We start from the raw sequence: 13,728 nt of genomic DNA on the forward strand, positions 1-13,728 counted from the left end.
TGCTCCTCTCCAGCTCCTGCTTCAAAGCCAGCCCTCCAACCCAGGGGTCCTCCGGCTGAGCGTCTGACACACACTCATTGGCCCACAGCCCGTGCAGGGGCGGGGCCTCTATCTCTTCCAAAGGGATCCGGGTCTGAGCAGCCCAGCCTTTCTGAAGTACTCACGCTTCCCCAGCCTCTTTCCCGCACCCCCCCCCCCCCCCCCGAGTCTGTGCTTTCCTGCCTGCTTTCTCTTTCTTTTCTGGCTCAGCCTGGGACAGAAGCCTCTATCAGAGGAGGCTCAGGTCTTGCAGTTTAAAACCAGTAATGGAAAAACACAAGAACGTTTCCTGGATCCACCAGCAGGAACTGGCAGATCCATCCCAGAAATACCTGAACAGCACCGAGGACTACCTGGCCTTCCTCTACGGGCCTCCACGCAGCCACTTCTTCTTCCCAGTGACTGCAGTGTACGCGCTGATTTTCGTCGCGGGAGTCGTCGGCAATTTCCTGGTGTGCCTGGTGATTCTTCGGCACCAGGCTATGAAGACGCCCACCAACTACTACCTGTTCAGCTTGGCCGTCTCCGACCTCCTGGTCCTGCTCTTTGGGATGCCCCTGGAAGTCTACGAGATGTGGCGCAACTACCCCTTCCTGTTTGGGCTGGTGGGCTGCTACTTCAAGACGGCCCTCTTTGAGACGGTGTGCTTTGCCTCCGTCCTCAGCGTCACCACGGTCAGCGTGGAACGCTACGTGGCCGTCCTCTACCCGTTCCGGGCCAAACTGAGGAGCACCCGGCGGCGGGCTCTCAGGATCCTTGGCCTCGTCTGGGGCTTCTCTGCCCTCTCCTCTCTGCCCAACACCAGCGTTCACGGCATCAAGCTGCACTACTTCCCCAATGGGTCCTTGGTCCCGGGCTCCGCCACCTGTGCGGTCATCAAGCCCATATGGATCTACAATTTCGTCATCCAGGTTACCTCTTTCCTCTTCTACATCCTCCCCATGACTGTCATCAGTGTCCTCTACTACCTCATGGGGCTCAAAGTGAGTATCCGAGCTCGCTGGCTTAGGGTGGTATATCTCTTCTTCTCTCATTGACTCAAAGTTCAGAGAAAAGAACTTAGACTTGGAGAAATCCAGAATTGGAAGGAAGCAGAGAGGAAAACAGAATGAGCTCAGAGGGCAAACAGAAGTTAAAGGACCGGCCCCAAATCAGGCAAATACTAAACACAACTATAAACCGTTTCCTTCAACTCATCTACCATTATTCTTCCCTCTATGCCTGTGGCTTTCAAATCTAGGAGTTTCTGGAAATTTTACTATGGGTATCAAAGTGCAGGCCCTTCCCCCTGGGAAATCCTGATTCAGTAGGCCTGAGGGGGAGCCTCATTTTAAAGAGCACAAAGTGGCTACCACAGGAGAAACTGCTCCACATCCTGTTGTCTCCTGTCCCCATCTACCGCCTGCACTGAAATTTTCCTCTGTACCAATTTGGTCTGTGTATAACATAAACTATCTCTATCTTCTACTCCAGGACAGATATATAGTTTTAAAGTGAGACTGTTCCTTATAGTTGCTTTGACCCTTTGGTTGAAATATCAGGTTAAAATGCAATATATATATATATATATATATATATATGGCTTGAGTGGGACCAACTTGGATTTCTCTTGATCAGATGGAAACTGAGGGACAAAGAAGTGAACAGAGCACATAAGATAGAGTAGAAGAAAGTGGGGATAAGTGATAGCCAGAATTAATAAAACACTATCACTTTGTTTCCAACATATCTTATAATTAGAGAAGGTTCCTTTCCTATACTCATGGTGATATGATACTCATGAGTTGGGTTTTTTTTTTTTTTTTTTCCTAATCTAAATTAGCTGAGAGAAACTACTTTTGGTGAGGGTAGTAGTGAGTCTATATAATTCCTCTCCTGGTACATTCTGCATCCAAATTCATAGAGATGAAATCTAACTGTGACGGTTTTATGCCCATTTAAGGAGGCAGCTTGTGTTTTGTAAACAGTCTTAGGACTACTTAGATTCCCAGATCTGAAGCTCACATAAAATATGCTTTTAGCCAAGCCACACAACTCTCTCCTGGAGTTAGTTTTCACATTTATAAAATGAAAAGGTCACATTAGATCATATCTAAGGCTCCCAATAGCTCTGGCAGTCTGTAATAACCTAAAAAAAAAAAAATGAGAAAGAAAAATCCATGAGCAGGAACAACGAGAATTAATAATGAAGGGAAAACAAAGCAAACATCACATTCACATCATATGTTTCAAGATGACTCTGCCACCATGTATTCTGTGACAGTCAAGGTACTCCCATCTCAGTGCATCTTTGGGAAAGGTGAATATCAGAAATGACTGCCCCACAAGTGGTCCTTTTAAATACATGCTGTGCCTAAGATGAGTGGCAGAATCCAACTAAGAAGAACAAATTCTAAGTACCACAGATGTCCAGACACAGGAGTAAATTTAATCAGGCAGGGAGTTTTGTCATTCTCCTCTTAGAGGGATGGCTCCTCTATTCCCAGAGATACATGTCACCCCAGACTAGCTTTAGAATGTGTGTGTATCACTGGGGGAATGTGTGTGTATCACTGGGGGAAAAGGATTTCTGTATCATTCCACATATCATGAGCCCTGTGAGAAATCTCTACCCCAAACTTATCAATACCATCTCATCCAACACCAATCATTTATCTTGGGTTAATTTGGGAGAAGTATTTAACTTTGAGTAGGAAACACATATCCCTCACCCCAACCAATTACTTTGTGTTTCATTTTGTTTTGCTGTAATGAACTTAAGGCTACCTTGTATCAGGAGCTAAGTGACAGTTCAGATGACAGCTTAGACACTATCTAGTTTGCTTTGTGTGTACAGTGAAACTTCGAGCATTCCTATTCTCAGGAAGGATGAGCTGTTACCCAGAGGACACCAGGGAAAAACTCTCGACTTAGAATATCACTTCTAGAGGAATTAAAGATCTGTAGACGGAGTTAGGAGAAATAGGCCCTAGACTATGGTGTTCGGGGCCTTTGCACAGGCTGTACCCTTTGCTGCATCATTGCCCAAAATGTTGCTACTGTTGACAATCACAATCCCTTTTGCTTTGCTAATTCTAACTCATATTTTAAATCCTACTTCACCCACACTTTCTCAGGAAAACTCTCCCTGACTCTAGCTGCACCTGGTCCCTGTGTACGTGGTCATGGTTCCTGGTGATTTCCCTTTGATGGAATCCCAGGACCAAGGAAGAAAGAGGGGAGCCATATGTGTGCTGCTGCATCATTCCAGGATACAAGTACCCACTGAGCTGCTCTCCAAGGCTCAAACCTGTTAGAGATGGAAAGTAGACAACCCCAAGGCAAGTTTCTTCCCATCTGGGAGGGAAGCTCTTTTGGGTCTCTCACCTGGTACTTATACTCCTGCAGGCAACATTAACACTTGAATTGAAGAGGATATATTATGAATTGTAGCAGAATCCAGCCATGCCAAACAGAGTTGCACTATTTTTTTTTTTTAATAAACAGATCTTGTTCAGATTGTGGAAATATTTACACAAAAGCTAGGAGTATATCTTGGTATTCTGGAGCTTAGTCTCCACAAACTATATAAATGTGGTGGAATTTATATATATATATATATATATATATATATATATATATATATATAATTATATATTATATATTATATATACATATATTTATAAATATATATATAAATATATATATAAATATATATTATTATTATATATATATATAAATGTGGTGGATCAACCTGAATCCCCCACATGGCCCTCCCCTTCACCTTTTATCTCACACAGCTAAAGTGAGTGGAGAGGAAGGCCTCTGAACTTCCTGTAGAGTAACCACAATTTTTCACTCCTCTTTTTGTATCTTGACTTTTAGAAGTGCAGGGGTGGGGAGAATACTTAAGGGGTGAATAGCTACTTTGCTATACATCTGAAGGGAAATAAAATAATTCAAACATAAAGCAGTAGTTAATATTGGCCAAATTGTGTGCATTCTATTCTACTATACCGCCTCCTTCAAATTCCACTGAAACAATGTATAAGATGCATAAATATTCAGTTTTCACTCTTCCCCCTAGTTGGTTAGTTGTATCACTAAAACCTATGGAAGCTGAAAAGTAAGAAATCATTAATATAATTTTCTTTTCATTGCAAACTACACTGTACAGGAAGCCTGTTCATAAAAGAACTGTATGAACTGTTTGCTTTATGTTTGATTTAAGGAAACTATTACTTTAAGTAGAGAAATTACCAATGAGAACTTTTAAACCCACCCAAAGAAGGGACTAATAGATCTCAATAGTTGTTCTTTGTTCTTAATTATGGACTGAAATCAAATTATGGAATGACTCTCTTGTAATAATGACAAAATTTAAAAAATGGTATGGGGGGTGCCTGGGTGACCCAGTCGGTTAGACGTCCGACTCTTGCTTTTGGTTCAGGTCATGATCTCATGGTTCGTGGGTTCAAGCCCCACATCAGGCTCTGTGCTGACAGTGCAGAGCCTACTTGGGACTCTATCTCTCTCCCTCTCTCTCTGCCCCTCCCCTGCCCTTGAGCTCTCACTCTTTCTCTCAAAAATAAATAAACTTTAAAAATAAGATTAAAATAGTAGGAAATAATTAGAACCTTTAGCAGATTTAATTGATGAGTTAGTAAGATGTGCAGTTTGATTTATTACTCTTAAACAATAAGGTTTTTGTCTCAGTGCATCTGTTTGCTTCTTTGTCTCAACACAAGTACTGCTTGTGGGTGACAGTTACCATGAGAGGGAGAATTTCTGGAAGGGACTCAGTAATCCACATGAGTGAGCCCACAGATATGAATAAATAACCCTGTTTCACCAAAATTCAGTTTTTATTATGTCTTTTGAGTAAACTGAGGACAATAACCAGAATGACAATATATAACTTATTGAATAGCATGTGCCAGGAACTGAGATGAGCACTACACCTGCATTATTTTGTTTTACTATTACATTAATAACATTATTGCCAGTTTCCGCCTGTCTATTCCTAATAACTGCACAATATTTTTCTTTCTTGTTTCCAAGTTCTAGATGACCTTGGAAGGGTTAAATCTCACAGACTCCTTAGTCCCTTACTTTGTAAAGACATGGGTGTACGTAGAGAGCACCAGTATATTCAGAGAAAGGTTGGTCAGGTTTGTTAATTATCCAAGTGATGCTTCAGGGCTGGTGTGGTCCTGAGAGCTACCTGACTTCTAGGAGCTAACATGTTTGTCAGAGAGACAGGATACTCCTTTGTTTAACTCTGTAGGCAACTTTTAATGGCCCTCTCTTCCAAGTCTTATTTAATTTAAAATTATTTTTTAATGTGTATTTATTTTTTGAGAGAGAGAGAGAGAGCGCAAGTGGGGCAGGGGCAGAGAGAGGGAGACATAGAATCCAAAGCAGGCTCCAGGCTCTTAGCTATCATCACAGAGTGCAATTCAGGGCTTGAACTCACAGATGGCAAGATCATGACCTGAGCCAAAGTCGGACGCTTAACTGACTGAGCCACCCAGGTGCCCCCAACTCTTATTTAATTTTAAATACCTTCTCTAAAGCGTTCTGTAAAAATGCCATCCAGCTCAGGAAGGTCACTGATTCTTAGAACAGTCTGTTCTACTGTTGCACATACCCACACCAAACTCTTTTTTATCTTGAACTGGAATACATTTTCTTATAATTCAACAATCTGATCCTAATCTACCCAAGACTATATAGAATAAGTTGAATGTTCCTTCCACCTGATGGCCCTGATAAGTGTGTCAGAACTTTCTACGTTGCTAATGAGGGAACCCCCAACTCAATCTGGCAAAATATGAAGGGCAGTATAGACCTGAAAAATCAAGAGGTGGAGCTGGCTTTTGATGAAGCTTAATTCTGTAAAACACACAATATTCTCAAAGACCTAGCTTTATTTCTATTTCTTTGCTCTTCTTTCCATAATGTTGATTTCAACCTCAAAATACATACAACAGGTCATTCGTGGCTCCCAGCACTTTCCTTGTGGTGGAAAAAAAAAATAGCTGTTGTATTCCAGAATTCCATGCAGAGAACAAGAAGGGGTCCCAATAAGAGAGAAATAAAGCTTCAATTCCTAGAAGTACAAGCAAGAATCTGAAACCCCATTGATTCCAATCATCTAATCACTGTGACTGATAGAAAGGAGCTAAATTATTTAGGGTCTGAACCTGGAGCTGCAGATGGGATCATTGCCATCCAAATTAATGAATGCCTAGGAATGGAGAAAGCGTTAATTTCCTAAAGGAAAATCATGGTACCATTGGTAGGAAAAGAAGAGAATAAGTGCTAGAGAATCAAGCACAAACACATACTGTACTATCTTGTAGATACTTGATAGTAGTTTGTCATGAGTCCTTAAAGCTTTCTTTATCGTTTCTTTATAGTTGTATAACCCCACAAACTAAAAATATGTAAGTTGAAAAGAAGAAAATTCCACAACTAGGTAAACGATGCAGATCTTCAGTGCTAAGGGAGTTGAGAGGAAGGAGAGGATAATGGGCTGCAGGGCCACCAGAGTCTTGTAGAAGTAGATGGGACTTGAACAGGGTGGGAAAAATTGCATGTACAGTGGTGTTAATATTTGACATTTTTAGAGACTTCAAGGATCACCACCTCTTGCAACAGGATGAGTATATTCCACATCTAAATTCAGAAACATGTGCAGTCTTATCAGTAACATTATTAACATAGAATTTCTCAGATTGCACTTCTTAAGATATAGTAAGTATTCCACTGAAAAGGGTTGGGTGGGGGGAAATTGTTTAGTCAAAGAAGCACTATCTCCTTTGAGGTTGGGGTTGGAGATGTGGGGTGTGGAAGGTGGGGATGAGGGAAGGGTGATACATGAACCCCCAGGAAAATGTTCATAATGTCCATCAGCACCTTAAAGACACTGAGAAGACTCACAATAAAGACTATAAAATTTATGAAGCAGAAACAATATCTGTTTTTGTTTTCTACTGCCTACCTACCCTATAGCAGAGGGATTCCATTCTAAAAGATATCTGATTATTATTGAATGAATGAATGAATGAATGAATTGCCTACCTAACTTTTTTTTTACTTTAGAATTTCACATTTTTTATAGAATACCCGTTAACATACTATATAACCAGGGTTCTACAGAATAACGTATGATAAATGGTTGCATTGCAACGTGGCCACAACCCTCGATCCTGTTGATTTAGGTGACTTGGATCCAACTCCACCTCCAACTTATTGTTAAACATTTGACAAATTCTTACATTTCTTTGTGTCCCAGTTTTTTGTCTGCAAAATGAGTGTTAGAGCTACATTTCTCAGATCTTAACAGGAGGAAAAAAATGTTTACCTCCCTTAGCAACTTTTCCACTTCCCTTGCAGCTAAAGAAGGACCAACTGCTTGGGGCAGATGAAATGACTGCAAATATTCAAAGACCTGCCAGAAAATCAGTCACCAAGATGCTATGTGAGTCCTTCATTTTGTTTGGGGTTTGTTTGTGAAAGCAAAGGAGTTGCATTTGGTACTGAGAAAGCGTGCTGGGGTCAGAATCAAAATTCTGAAACAAGATGTTGAGGTCTGGTCTTCCTTGGTTTTCTCAGCCTCCTAGGACCTTTCTGTTTTGTTTCTATTTCACTTTTTAACCCTCAAACAATGCCCTGAATTGTGTCATTGTAATACTCTCTGAGGTATTTGGCAAATCTCACTCTCTGAGATTTTGAGCATTTCTTTTCCTCTCTAAACTGAGCAGGTTATTTTTAACCTATTTTGTGTTATGAGTTGCTTTTTTAATTTTTTTAAATACAATGAAAGCTGTGAACTCTCCCCTCAGAAAATGTACAAATACACATACACAAACATTGTATAATCCTTTTCAGGGGATCACGAACCTGTTGACACCCATCCTTGGACTCCCTAGGATCTTTTAATTCCAGATTAAGAACATGTGGCCAAGAGTAACTGTAAGCAGTCATACCACCTATAACATCATATGATTTTATATAAAACAATACACTCTTTTGTATAGATAAGGTGTTTTTAAAAATCTGGGCACTGCTCTACACTCTCCCAAAAGAGTGCTATAAAAATATGTAGTCCTGGGGTGCCTGGGTGGCTCAGTTCAGTCAGTTAAGCATCGACTATTGGTTTCTGCTCAGGTCATGATCTCAGGGTTCGTGAGATCTGTCGTTGGGCTCAGGCTCTGTACTGACGGCTGGAGCCTGCTTGGGATTATCTGTCTCCCTTATTCTCTGCCCCTCCCGCACTCTCAAAAATAAATAAATATTAAGATATATATAATATTAAGATATATATATAGTCCTGCACTAGCGTATGAGAAATATTGATGAGAAAGGAGGAAAGGAGATTTATAATAAACTTCCCAAGACAAAACCAAAGATTTGAAAGAAACAAATCCTTCAGGCTAATAGGTATGTAAAACACTTACTCTAACTATGTGGTGTTTATGAGCAAAAATCCTGTGAAGTCACTAAAGCCTGTCTTTTCAATTCTAGTAGTCATCATCTTAGAAATCGCTTAGCCCCTGTTGGCACCTGACTTTCCCTATTAAGAAATCTCATGTCTTCATAATCTCTCTCTCCCCTTCCTCCTTGATCATAATCTGCTCTTGCAAAAAGATTTGAAGTGTATGCACATTAAAGTCACTGTGATAAAATATACAGTAAAGTATTTGCCTTTGGGGTTGGAGTGTTCCATGTTAACAGTAATTAAATTTTTAACTAAAGGGATTTGTAGGCAGTAGTGAGCAGATTAGGGACTTTTTCTGGTAGAAGGGCGGCGGAGGGGGGGTTGGTAAACTCAAAAGAAACATTCAGATATTCTTGAAACTACACCACACAGGCATACCACACCGTTTACCATGGAAACTTCAAATGCACTCACAAATTCAGAGAATTGTAAAATGATCACCCGTGTACCCATCACCCAGCTTTAAATATTACCAACTCACAACTAATCTTGTTTCATCTATATTCCTATCTCCCCGCTAGTCCCTACAAGACTTTCCTGAGGGAAATCTCAAGCATCATGTCTTGGGAAATAAAAGTATTTTACAACTTCAGAAGAGAAAACAAAAAAACATACATATTTATATTGGTGAAGATTAAATGCCCCAAAGAGAAAATATGGTAGCACTAATCTCTGTCTTAGGAGCTGAAAATTAAAAAAACAAAAACAAAAACAAAAAAAAACCCTGGGCAATAGTGTATTTCTGTGAATCTGTAATTTTATAAAAACAAAAAGTAAAAACAAAAAAAAATTGTGAGGCAATCTGTACCATAGAAAAGTTATAATAGACACATCTCCACCTCAATCAAAAGATGCTTGTAAAGCAATATAACGCTCATGATTTTTCTTTCTTTATGTCCCTCCCACCCCTTACAGAATGACTGAATTTGCATAAGTTTCTAATTATTTCTAGAGTAAAAAGATAAATTCATACAACATTTATACTATATACTGTATCAATAGTTTGTTATTAATCTAGGACTTAAAAGAACACCAATTGCTTGAACCCAATCATTTTATTCATATAACCCATTTATGTGGTACCAGCAGCCTTCTTGCAACATATTTTCCACAACAGAATGTTTTCAGCTTTGAACAAAGTCAGTACTATTTTAAGCGTTCTAAAGTAAACTCATATTGTACAAGAAATCTTATACAATCATATGGAAACTGACCCTAAATCCTATACAATTCACTCTCATGTGTAAATGTTCTATGTAGAGGTTCTTTAGGATCTAGATGATTAAATGATTAAATGATTAAAAAGATGGTGGAGGGGAAATGCTAGAAGGAATGGCTGGATTCAGAGTGGGCATTATATACCTATCCTTGCCTTGACTGTCCTTTGCTCTTTCATTCATCATCCTTTTCCAGTTGTCTTGGTCTTAGTGTTTGCTGTCTGTTGGGCCCCATTCCACATTGATCGGCTCTTCTTCAGCTTTGTGGAGGAGTGGACTGAATCCCTGGCTGCTGTGTTCAATCTCATCCATGTGGTGTCAGGTAAAATTTTGGCTGGTTTGGTTATATCACAAGTATCTACTTTTTAATCGCACTTAGGTTCTACTTATATATACTAATTATTATGCGGACCCCACCATACAATAAAGAACACATTTGATTTTTTATTCATGTATTGATTAGGCATGTTACTTATCCAAAAGAAATATACCAAATCACTATTGTAGAGCCTACTTTATTGAAGACCTCAACTCTAAGCCTGGTGATTACAGCAGGAAAATGGTCTAAGAAGTGATTCCTTTGTTTTGCATCCAAAGACCACATAACTGAATTGGTTTTTATTAAATATTGATGTCCCTAAAATCTCATATTGTCTTCAGCAAGTATTAAATCCTCATGAAAACTAACCAAAGGGCATTCATGAGGCATCAGGATCTGTTTTTAGGCTACTTTAATGTTGCTTGTTAAGGATACCATGGAATAGGGTGGAAATAGCAATGGAAAGATCATTAAGTCAGAGGACCTGGATTTGCACCTCATTTCCATTATTAATATCCTGTGTGATCTGAAGAATGTGGATTCCTTCATTCCATAGTTTCCTCAACTGGAAAATGGCAATAATGCCTGCCCTATACAAACCATGGGCTGTTGGTAAGAAGTAAATTAAATAATAGCTATTAAAGAGCCTTTTTAAGCTGCACAATGCTATATATCTTTCTATAGTCATCACAAAAGCTTAGTAAGTACATATTATCATCACCTTTTACAGCTGAAAGAACAGTTCCACAAGAAAGAAATGACTTGCCCAAAGTCACTTGGTTGGCAAATAGTAAAAACAGTGTTCCAGCCCAAGTTGTCCAACTTCAAGTTCAAGATTCTTTCTCCCAAAATGGAGCAGAGAATGGTCACCTGTATCCCTCTTTCTCAGCAAAGGTGACTGTTAGACTTACGTGCAGACCACATTGTCCCTCTACCTTGGCTAGTCACTGGCTGCTTCTATGGGCACATTAGATCATCAAAGACCTCACCAGAAAAAACAGATAAAAGCAACTTGTGCACGTTAAGTTGCAGGTGTGCATAAAGCAAAAACAACAGTGTTCCTAGGTATATTGAGTGCCATGTATGTTATCTATATTCAATCATCCTTTCTTTTGTACTCAGGAAGCCTTGTGTTATGGTTTATACCTTGACATTAGTATATTCCTCCATGTTAAATTAATTACTAATTCCGGGTGAAATCTCAAAAATATTTATAGCTCTTAGCTTATCTTTGTGGTTAAGCTGCGAAAAAAGAAAGTGATTAAATACATTGGAAAACACTACAAGATCACATGAGACAACTAGTTGACTCTACATCTCCAGATGCATCAAGACAACCATTTTAAGATTTTCAAATTACAACATTTATATTAATATTTTCCAGTTAAAAATCATCTCTCTTCCCCCACATTGCCAACCAGATGAAGTCTAAACCTTCTAAATGCTACAAAAAAATGCCCCCAACTTGCCTTTTGATCCTCAAGTTATGTATTTCCATTCATAAATCATATACTTGTCAAACTGGTTAATTAGAGGGTTGTGCGTGTCTGCATTATTCCTGCACAATATAACCATTCCTGCCTCCGTACATTTAGCTTCTACCTGAAGTACTCTCTTATCTCTTTCCCAGTTATCTCCTGCCCACTTCAGGGTAGGCAACATTTAAGCACCCCATTAAATCCTTCATGACCATCATGGTCCTTGTGTTTATGCCATTATGTGAATTTCCATAGGATGACTGTCAGTCATATATATATGAGATATATATATATATATATATATATATATATATATCTCATATATATATAAACAGATATAGTTTGGTAGAGTTCTTTTGTTTACTGTTGAAGTTAGGCATAGGTCTTGCCTCTGTAATACTATTCCATGTCCTTGGAGACCTCTAAATCCACTGCCTACCAATGTGCCTCAAAGTTTCTGGCAGAGAATAAGGATTCAATCACATTTACTTATTGAATGAATTAACAGCCCATAGCAATATTCTCCTTCTATATTCCTCCCTGCTCAGTTCTGTGCATAGGGTGTATGGCACTCTGTGTGTCCTGAACTATATAAATGAGGACAACAACGAACATGTTAATGACAGTACCTATCACTTTTTTTACATTCTTAGCCATTCTCAATCCCTCTGTGGATAGCGTCTCAACTTTATCTTCACAGTAATTCAGGGAGGTGGGTTAGAGTGGTATTACTATTCCCATTTTACAGAGAAAAGAATAGAAGTACCACTTCCGTCTAAAGTCACAGAATGAGCAAGGCTAAGTAAGATCAGAAACAAAGTTCTCTGATTCTCAACCTTAGGCTCATCTTGGGTCTTGGGGAATAAAATAGACATAGAAATAAAAGAAACATGCGTGCCAAACAGGAAAGTGTCAGTGTGCAAGGCATTTGGTGGAGAAAAATAAATGTAAAAATACAATTAATAAAGTTAAAAGTAAGGTGGGAGGAGCCATCAAGGGAAAAGACTAGGTAGGAAAAGTGCATTGGGGAATATTTCTTTGAAGAGATAGCATTATAAGATATCTCAGCAGGGACTACGACTTAACTGATTTACCATTCCTCCATTACTTGCAGTTTCAAATTATAGATTTAAGCAAAGCTCCAATGAGATAAAAACATCTCTCTTTCCTCTGATACTTAAGCATCTCTCTCGTTAATGCTATCAGAGCATGTTCTTTAATTAAACAAGTGGGGATCAAAGGAATTTGCCAAGCATCTCAGAGAGATCCCATGCCGGCCTAAAATTTTCCAAGACTCTTTAATCTTTCTGTGTTTGATTCCTAAACACACAGGTGGTAGATCTGTTCAGAGCATTTTGTATTCTCAATTAGAGTCTTGTATGTGTTATTACTTCCAAAAGAGGCAATCACAGGTATGCTAGGCCTTTGTTAAATAGCTATGCTTCATTCTACCATGCCTCTCACTCCTCAACATGTCTCTTTTTTAATCTCCTGTGTTCCAGGTGTCTTCTTCTACCTGAGCTCAGCCGTCAACCCCATTATCTATAACCTACTCTCGCGCCGCTTCCGGGCAGCATTCTGGAATGTGATCTCTCCCTGCAAACAGGGGCACTCTCAGCACCACCAACAGGGGCCACCTGCCCAGCGGAACATCTTCCTGACAGAATGCCACCTTGTGGAGCTGACTGAAGATGCAGGTCCCCAGTTCCCTTGTCAGTTAACCGTCAGCAGCTCGCATCCCCCTACAGCCCTCTGTAGTGGACAGGCACCATGAAAGGGACACTCAAAGAGTTGACATTCCTTTATGCCACCATACTACAGGAAGGGACACCCTGTAAAATTTATGCCTTCTTACATGATAGTAGGGAGGTAAAATGAGTCTTACAACTTATATACCCACTTCTAATTGTGTGTGTGTGTGTGTGTGTGTGTGTGTGTATTTAAACAAATTGCTACCAAATCTGTATCTAAAACCCAGAACCTTCTGAGTTTTAGCTTCCTTTCCACCATCCTAACTGCCTCGTGCTCCTTCACTAGTTCATGGAAAGAAAAAAAAATCATGACCAGTAAAGAATGACACCTATACTTTGAGTGATTTTCACTTTTGGAAACAGTTTGTCCTGAGTCATCCATACTCTGAGTCAGGCTCTAACTCTCACAACCAATGGCCCCTGTGAGATATAAAAGGAA

The 13,728-nt window shown here is 39.5% G+C and overlaps 1 protein-coding gene across 1 annotated transcript; it reads left to right on the forward strand.

Moving 5' to 3' along the window:
• The first annotated feature begins 305 nt into the window (after positions 1-305).
• Positions 306-13,312, forward strand: NMUR2 (neuromedin U receptor 2). Its single transcript, XM_030306479.1, has 4 exons — positions 306-1,022; positions 7,420-7,504; positions 9,938-10,063; positions 13,041-13,312. Exons 1-4 carry the CDS (start codon positions 306-308, stop codon positions 13,310-13,312), a joined length of 1,200 nt encoding a protein of 399 aa, XP_030162339.1.
• Positions 13,313-13,728: the final 416 nt, after the last annotated feature.

This window comes from Lynx canadensis, chromosome A1, assembly GCF_007474595.2.
Source record: "Lynx canadensis isolate LIC74 chromosome A1, mLynCan4.pri.v2, whole genome shotgun sequence".
In the NCBI taxonomy this organism is placed as follows: Eukaryota; Metazoa; Chordata; class Mammalia; order Carnivora; family Felidae; genus Lynx; species Lynx canadensis.

Coding starts and splice junctions, on each gene's coding strand:
- NMUR2 (XM_030306479.1), top strand. CDS start 306: ATGGAAAAACACAAGAACGTTTCCTGGATCCACCAGCAGGAACTGGCA. Junction 1,023..7,419: donor ACTACCTCATGGGGCTCAAA/GTGAGTATCCGA, acceptor CTTCCCTTGCAG/CTAAAGAAGGACCAACTGCT. Junction 10,064..13,040: donor TCTCATCCATGTGGTGTCAG/GTAAAATTTTGG, acceptor CCTGTGTTCCAG/GTGTCTTCTTCTACCTGAGC.